The sequence below is a fragment of the Coregonus lavaretus genome, assembly GCF_964263955.1.
Source record: "Coregonus lavaretus genome assembly, contig: HAP1_SCAFFOLD_5515, whole genome shotgun sequence".
NCBI classification, from domain to species: Eukaryota; Metazoa; Chordata; class Actinopteri; order Salmoniformes; family Salmonidae; genus Coregonus; species Coregonus lavaretus.
In genome coordinates this window covers 23,731-32,212 of record NW_028162717.1, presented here as the reverse complement: position 1 = coordinate 32,212, position 8,482 = coordinate 23,731, and the positions used below count along the sequence as shown (strand labels likewise).

The window sequence follows — 8,482 nt, the reverse complement described above, 5'->3', positions numbered from 1 at the left end:
CAAGTAGCTTTGTCCCCATCGATTGGGAATAATTATAAAACGGATACTCATTACTCTGAAAGCATGCCGACCTCACACCATGACAGTGCATGAGATGTGTTGTGTTTTGAACATGCAACAGAAAAACACTTCCAAAACATGCATTTCTCTCTCTTGGAAGAACAAGCATGTTAGGTGCCTTTTGTGTTGCTGGCAGTGTTACATCTGAAATATGTACATGGTAGATAATTACATATATCAATAATATACGGTATAAATACCTCTGTATAAATGTACTTTATAATACATCTAAATCGGAGACCGGCAGAAAATATTGGAAAAGGAATGGAAGAAAGTTGCCAGTATTCCTTGCATATACAGTCTCCTTCTAAGACCCTGAGTCAAACTTTGAGAGAAGCCCTAGTTTTCCGTAGTGAGAAAGAGGGGCGCAGGCAGGCGAAAGGGCCTACTTTCCCAGAAGCCCAGGATCGGATGCCGGCCTGTGGAGTCCTGACGTTTCAGAATTTTCAGGTGATGCGTCGGGGAGCGAGGCTTGTCTGGCGGAGGGGAAGAGGGCTCTAGGTTGTTGTTGTTGCTCCGGAGAGTCAATTTTGTTTTGTATGTGTCTGGGCTCTGTGTCCTTCTCTAGCAGTCCCGCCCTGAGGTCCTCTTCCGGGGGCATTTCCGTGGGACCCTGGCCTGACATGGTTTCTTTGGATTTGTTCAGGGGCTTCTCCGTCTCAGGATTCTGTGAAGCAGTAAGCACAACCTGGTCTCAGAGCAAAATATATATATTTTTAAATCTGTGCCACTCCATTTAGTATGATATGTTTCTTAACGTTAGGTTACATTACATTGGCCGAGCAATGTAATAACGGTCGTACAATATAATAAGAATTGTATGATGTATAGTATCCTATTTCTTGATCGCATTTGACACGTTTAGTATGATATATTACGTTTGACTGCTTTAGTATGATATGCTACGTTAGGTTAGGGGTTCGGGTTAGGTTATAGGGTTAGGGGAAGGGTTAGTGAACATGCGATTTACGTTTACTATGTTACGTCTAGTCAGTGTAATGTAACACATCACACTAAATGGAGTGGAATGGATTTTAGTAAAATATAATACGTTTTGCTCTGAGACCAGGCTGGTCAGCAAACTGAGAACAAACAACTTCAGGCAGGGATATTGACTTCTGTAGTGTCCAATACACACATAGGGATAATGTAACCATCTGTCAGTATACAGAACAGACAGGGATAATGCACCTATAGACCAGTATATAGACAGGGAGTGTAATGTGCCTAGCCAGTATACACAGAGCCATTATGTATAAAACAGTATATAGCTCTGAGGGCTAGTGTAGACTGTATTTGTTCACCTGGGCTGGTTCAGTATACCTGTGGTGGTGCAGGGTTGAGGCTGTGTTGAGGCTCTGTGATCCTGATGGCAGAAACAGGCTGCACCCTGATGGCAGGCCTCTGGTACTTTGGACTGGAGGTGACGATGCTGTAGGCCGGGGGAACCACGGTGATCTGCCTCTGCAGCAGCTGGAGGATGGCCTTGATGTCTGACATCATCTGGGACTCCAGCCTGGATGGTGGGTGGGGAGAGCCAGGGAGACAGCGTCAGGGGTGGGTCCTAGCTTGAGATCCACATGCATCACTCACATTTTTGAAAACAAATCTGCCATTGGCGTCAATGCGTGATTTATGTAAAAGTTTGAACATCTTAAAATAGGTCATTGATGTATTAGCTATGTATTAGCTTTAGCTAGGTTTTGTTTTATGCATGTGTCTGGGGTTGTGTTGGGAGAGCGCAGTCAGTAATACTCAATGCAAACACCAGAGGGAGCCCCAACCCATACAATTCAGAGAAGACACTAGGGCAGCATACCTGTATTATAGCACACCTTTATCTGTTTCAGACCTTTTTTCATCACAATTTCTTTTTATGTGTGTTTCTCTATTTTGTGAATAATAATTTCTTGATTTTTCTCCAGTTTTGCATACAACACCTTCAAGGTATCGAAAAGCCAATATTTAAATATATCACTTTAATTTATTTATTTCCAATGAGAAAAACACATAGACCTGCATACTGTATCTAGAAAAGACACACCCATACTGCCTTCAGAGCACTGCGGACCGAGAACAAGCCAGTGTTTGTCACAGTTGCTGTTGAGCTGTGAGACAATCTGAGCCGATCAACACCCCCGGCAGGCGTGCTCCAGCTAGATGAGGCAGGGTAGTGTGGCGGCCATGTCTGTTGAGTGGCCAGGCGTCTGCCCATTACCTCCCTAAAGAAGGAGAAATGAGAGCGACGTATGCCTGCAAAGAGCCTGAGGTGGCCAGTCTGTAACCGCCACTTCCAGTGGGAGGAGGGAAAGAGAGAGGGAAGATACAGTAGAGAGAGAAAAAAAAGTGAGAGAAAGAGAGCATAGGCTATATATAGACGGAACGTATATATATAGAGAGAGAGAGAGATAACAAGATAAAGAGACGGACTGACTGAGTCCACCCACTTTGGGCTTTGTGACCCCTCCCTCAGTCTCCTGTTGCCCCGTACTACCTCCCACCCCTCTCCTCCAAACTCTGCCGTGACGTCTGCTGTCTTTGTGTTGCGATTGCGTCTCACGGGCGTCAGCTAAAAATAGGCGATGCTGTCTGTAGCAGCTGGATCCATTCCATGCAGAACATATGCAGAAGTCAACTCTCTGTGTGATATAGTGGACTGTGGATGTGTATGGTAAACCTTGCTGTGGATGTGTACTGTAAAAACCTTGCTGTGAATCTAGTCTATAGTGAAATGGGATGTAGTGATGGTTTGGCTGGGGTTATTTGAGGATGGTTTAGTCCTGTTTACCACCAGAACGCCTTGGTTAAACTTCCGTTTTTTTATGGTGAATTACGATCACAATTTCGCCTCTCCCCTTCCACTCACCTGTTTAGGTGCTCTTGCAGCAGGTCCAGACGTTGCTCCACCTCTCCGTAGGTGATGTCCGGCTCACTGTCCTCCTCCCCAACCCCACTTCGGGCATCCTGGGCCTGGGCCAACTTCTCCAGCACTTCCCTGGGCCTCACGCACGCCCACTCCTCCACACACAGGTCTAGACACACATATGCACAAATACATTTATATACTAACCATTATCAACCTATGAAACAACCAAATCACAGCACTAGTCATTTCCCACAGAACATTGAATCCTTTTTAGTTAGGTATGATTCACAGGCCTTTGCCAGACAACAATATTGTCTGATGACCGTAGTTGTTTGAGAAGGTTCGGAGCACTAGCCACTAACACTGACTAGATAGCTATCCCTCATCCACACCAGTCCTGTCAAAGGCTACCATTTAATTGATCAATGGGCACATTAGGCCCCACTATAACCAGCAGTTATAGCATCAGTCACTCTCTCACTCACATTGTTACCTGGCCTTTAGAAACTGTAATAGCAGCACTGTGTCCACAATCATTTCTCCCTCAGGCACAAAAAAGTTGGTCTAGTCTTTCACTGCTACTGAGTGGGTGTCGATAGGAATAGAACATACCTGATAGATGCCTGCCACAGTGTTATATCGCTATAATGCCAACAATGTTCTTCAATCCTAGTACTGTGGACCCACAGGGGTGCACAGTTTTGTTCTAGCCCAGCACTAGCAAACCTGATATAGAAATGAATACCACAATCATCCAGCCCTTGATTCTTAAATCAGGTGTGTAAGTGCAGGACTAGAATTAAAATGTGCACATTTGTTGATTCAAATTCCAGTCCTCGTGTACCCCAAAGGTTGCACATGTTTGTTCTAGCCCAGCAGTAAAACAATCAATTCAACTAACCAATGGCTAGATATGTAGATGTGTTAGTGCTGGGCTAGAACAAACATGTACACTAACCTTAACCCAGTACTAGGCTAGAGAAACACTGGGTTGTCACTAGAAACCACAGTCACAAAGTAAAAATGGACTATCTCGTAAAAATTCATGAAAACAAAAATTAGCTTTTTGGTCTTAATTTAAGGTTAGGCATAATGTTAGCAGTGTGGTTAGGGTTAAGGTTATGTTTAAAATCACATTTTAAGTAGAGAAATTGTAGAAATAGGCGGTGTTTATGAATTTGTGGCTGTGGTAACTAGTGACGACCGAAGCACTGAAGTGATTGAGTTGATCATGCTTGGAAGATAGCTTTTACAGTAATGAAAGACGTCAAGAGCAGAAGCTACCATTTATAGTGCCTCCATGCTGGGGTGATTACAGGAATCAATATCCAGCCGGCAACACTGCCTGCCTCTTACTCAAACCAGGAATCATCGTCATCCGCTTAAGAACGGAATTACAGCATATTACTCTCAAATCACCACATGCTGACAGGAATGTTCATCGCGGAGCGCAATTCCCTGGAAACGCAAATAGAAACGTGTCATTTAATTTAGCCAGTTGTTATTGTTGCAGTGGATTGGTGCATGTCGAGGCAGTTTTAATCATTTTTACCACACCATTGATCTTAACATATTAAAGAAGTAGTTGAGGATTTTACAATGAAAGTAGTCTATGTTAGAGAGAGAGTTATTTGTGAAACTCGTGTTTGGGGGAGTAGAGAAAGAGGCTGTGGGTGTGTGTGTCTGTGCCATAGGTGTGTAGGGCTGATAAACAAAGCATAAACAAACAAGCTAAGCTCATGATCTCTTTCACAAGCTGGTCACCATAGGTCATGCCGTCTCTAATGCCAACCAGGCATCAACAAGATAATGAGCTGGCATCTGGTGGCAAATTGGCAAGGGATGAAACAGAGGATTTTCCACAAACCTGTAAGAGTGCCAGGTCTTAAATTAACCTATGCCCTGTAAGAAGCCAGCCTCATCAGTCCTTCTGTCTCCTTACTCTCCAGACAAAACTGGTCTGGGATCAGTGCTAGGATTTACCATGTAGGGCCTGGAGTTTTTCGTGAACATGTTCCCTAACCAGGAAAAACTCCTGGCCCCAGGAGCTTTATTCTATTTTATAGCTAGTTTACTTCCTGTTTTGCTTGGTTTTAGATGATGCCTTAACACTGTGCTAGAACAGTACAACAATAGATACTGTTTCGGTCAAGGCACTCTGCTTTAATAATAGCATCGAGGCATTTTGTACCACTGAATAACAGTATATACACAGTAAATGAAAATACCTAACAGAGTTTAGTCGAAACCCTACATTTCCACACCAATGACCCTGGTTGGTTGTTATAATCCTCTTATAATGGTAGTTGCCGTGGCGATGACCCCTAATCCTTGTTTGGATTTTTAATAGGTGTGACATCCTGCACAGAGGCCCAGGGTAATTTCCTTTTTCCAAATTAATTACAGTACAGTTACTCAATATTCTGTAGAAAATGGCTTGAAAGGACATGTCTTGTCGTGTGACCATTGGTTGGTTTGTGCTCTCTGGCTTCGGTGCTGTGCTACCCATACACTCACTGAAGGTTATTTCTGGTATGGACATTATTTTACCAGGTTGTTATTGCAAGATATCATTTGTTCTTCTGATCTTTTAAGGCTTGTGGAGCTCATTTGAATAGCTGTGTCAGCTTTTGGTCTAGCCAAAATGGCCTAGCCATTAAAAGCATTGGGATCTTTAGAGGCTTCCAACTGTACCTTCATAAGACTGGTTCCTCTCCACGTTGTCCCCGCCTCTCTGCGCGTCCGGAACAACGTCACCCAGCCCTAGTCCCAAGGTGTGGTCCCTCAACGAGGGGTAACCCTGCCCCCCCGAGCACAGAGGCCTCTCCTCTTCCCCCTCCTCCTCTTCTTCCTCCCTCTCCTCCGCTGAGTCTCTCTTCTCCTCTGCCATGGTGGCTACAGCCTGGGAGGAGGGGTAGAGCTGCCTCTCCCGCTCACCACCATCGCAGAACACCGACGTCTCTTTGATCTGGGTCCCTGTGGGGAAGGAGGAGGGCAATCAGGGTGAGTGTGTCTGTGTGTGTAGGATCTTATGTGTGTGTGTGTGTGTGCGTGGGTGCATCCATGCGCGTCTGTGTGCGTGCATGCGTGTGTGTGTTGGAGGAACACTGGGTTCTTTGTTACAGACAGCTCCTCTGGGAGGCAGGGGAGACAGCAGCTCGGCAGATCAAACAATAGGGAGGTGTCACGCTCTAAACGGTCCCCGCCAGATCTGCTGCTGCCTTAGAGCATTGCTGCCATAAAGATACTTTATATATTTCATTGTGTGCTTGCAACTTTGCCTTTACAGAAGCAGAGGGAAGGTGAGCAGAGAGGGAAACTGTCAGTAGATGTGAAGGAAAATAGTAAGTACAGGAGAGAACATCCATTGGCATGCTTTGAAGGATATTATATGGTTTAATATGTATAACATTAATTGCTATACTTTTAATGTGGTATAATCTGTGGTATAATCTGTCAAAAACATTTGGACAATCTACAGTACAGGTCAACATGACATGGTGGGAGAGGGGTTTATTTTAGGAGATGGAACTATATTCTGTAAACCCGTAACCATGGTGACCAATTGAATTAGTTTGAATGGATACCAAACTGTTGAGTGGTGTGTTGCAACAATGCCTCCCAACTCACAGAGCTCTTAGAAGCCAAATTAAAACTATTCCCTGTGTAGGAATAGTCTTCTCAAACTTGGAGATACTTCAATGAAGGCAGGTATCCTAGTGGTTAAAAGCATTGGGCCAGTAAATGAAGGGGGGGGGGGGGGGGGATCTGTTGATGTGCCCTTGAGCAAGGCACTTAACCCTAATTGCTCCTATAAGACACTCTGGATAAGGGCGTCTGCTAAATGACTAAAATGCATGATATTGTATAAAACAAGCTGGCTCAGTTGAAATGAATTGTTTTGAAAAAGAGTAGCCATAGAAACTACCTCAACTCACCTGCGGAAGATTTCCGCTTGTTAGTGAGCCTTCTTTTGCATTTGATGTCATCCCCATCAGCATCACTGGGGTAGGGGTAGACTGACTCTGCATTCTGAGGCTGCATACAAGCAAATACACAACTTAGTATTGTATCTGTACTGCTTGTCAGTCGCATGGTCCATCCATCCACCCACCCACCCATCCATCCATCCATTCTTCTGTCCTTCCGTATGTGTCTGTCCGTCCGTCTGTCTGTATTTACCTTGCCGCTGTCATCTCGGAGGTTAAAGGTCAGCTCCAGGTTGCTGAGGAAGTAGTCGGCGAACTCGGGGTACATGTCCAGCACCTCCAGGATCTCCTCCCTATGGATAGTGTGCAGGTCACAGTAGCTGAGCGCCCGCACGTCCGCGTTGGCCTTCCCCGGCTTGGCGTACAGGTGGATCATCTCCCCAAAGATGTCATTCTTCCCTGGGAGAGAGAGAGAATGAGGAGGGAGTGGGGAGAAAATGAGAGGGGGGAGAGAGAGAGGGACGGAGGAGAGAGGAAGAGAGAGAGGGAGGGGAGGTAGAGAGATAGAGGGAGGTAGGGAGGAGAGAGGGGGAGGGGGTAGAAAGATAAAGGGGGAGAGGGAGACGGAAGGGAGAGAGGGAGAGAAAGAAAGATAAAGGTTTGATAAACATGGTGAAATATAACATGCACATAATGACACTCTATGTAATGACACACTATGCCTTGACCCATAACCAGCTGAACCACCTGGTGTATTTCCCCATAATGCAGCTCAGCACAGTCTTTTGAGGTCATCTACAGTGCATTTTCTCAACAATCTACACACAATACCCCATAATGACAAAGCGAAAACAGGTTTTTAGAAATGTTTGCAAATTTATAAAAAAATAAAAACAGAAATACCTTATTTACATAAGTATTCAGACCCTTGCGCTATGAGACTCAATATTGAGCTCAGGTGGATCCTGTTTCCATTGATCATCCTTGAGATGTTTCTACAACTTGATTGGAGTCCACCTGTGGTAAATTCTATTGATTGGACATGATTTGGAAAGGCACACACCTGTCTATATAAGGTCCCACAGTTGACAGTGCATGTCAGAGCAAAAACCAAGCCATGAGGTCGAAGGAATTGTCATTAGAGCTCCGAGACAGGATTGTGGCACAGATCTGGGGAAGGGTACCAAAAAATGTCTGCAGCATTGAAGGTCCCTAAGAACACAGTGGCCTCCATCATTCTTAAATGGAAGAAGTTTGGAACCTCCAAGACTCTTCCTAGAGCTGGCTGCCCGGCCAAACTGAGCAATCGGGGGAGAAGGGCCTTGGTCAGGGAGGTGACCAAGAACCCAATGGTCACTCTGACAGAGCTCCAGAGTTCCTCTTTGGAGATGGGAGAACCTTCCAGAAGGACAACCATCTCTGCAGCACTCCACCAATCAGTCCTTTATGGTAGAGTGGCCAGACGAAAGCCACTCCTCAGTAAAAGGCACATGAAAGCCCGCTTGGAGTTTGCCAAAAGGCACCTAAAGGACTCTCAGACCATGAGAAACAAGATTCTCTGGCTGATGAAACCAAGATTTAACTATTTGGCCTGAATGCCAAGCGTCACGTCTGGAGGAAACCAGGC

The 8,482-nt window shown here is 45.1% G+C and overlaps 1 protein-coding gene across 1 annotated transcript in view; it reads right to left on the bottom strand.

Annotated features, from left to right (window-relative positions):
* Positions 1-445: 445 nt before the first annotated feature.
* The window catches only part of LOC311118982 (voltage-gated inwardly rectifying potassium channel KCNH7-like), a gene marked incomplete at both ends in the record, with an annotated part of 30,041 nt that continues 22,004 nt past the window's right edge, over positions 446-8,482 (bottom strand). Inside the window, 6 exons of the mRNA XM_084193734.1 lie at positions 446-727; positions 1,384-1,576; positions 2,927-3,092; positions 5,621-5,902; positions 6,865-6,964; positions 7,109-7,314. Of these exons, the coding sequence (XP_084049860.1) occupies positions 446-727; positions 1,384-1,576; positions 2,927-3,092; positions 5,621-5,902; positions 6,865-6,964; positions 7,109-7,314 (1,229 nt within the window). The remainder of the gene's footprint in view (positions 728-1,383; positions 1,577-2,926; positions 3,093-5,620; positions 5,903-6,864; positions 6,965-7,108; positions 7,315-8,482) is intronic.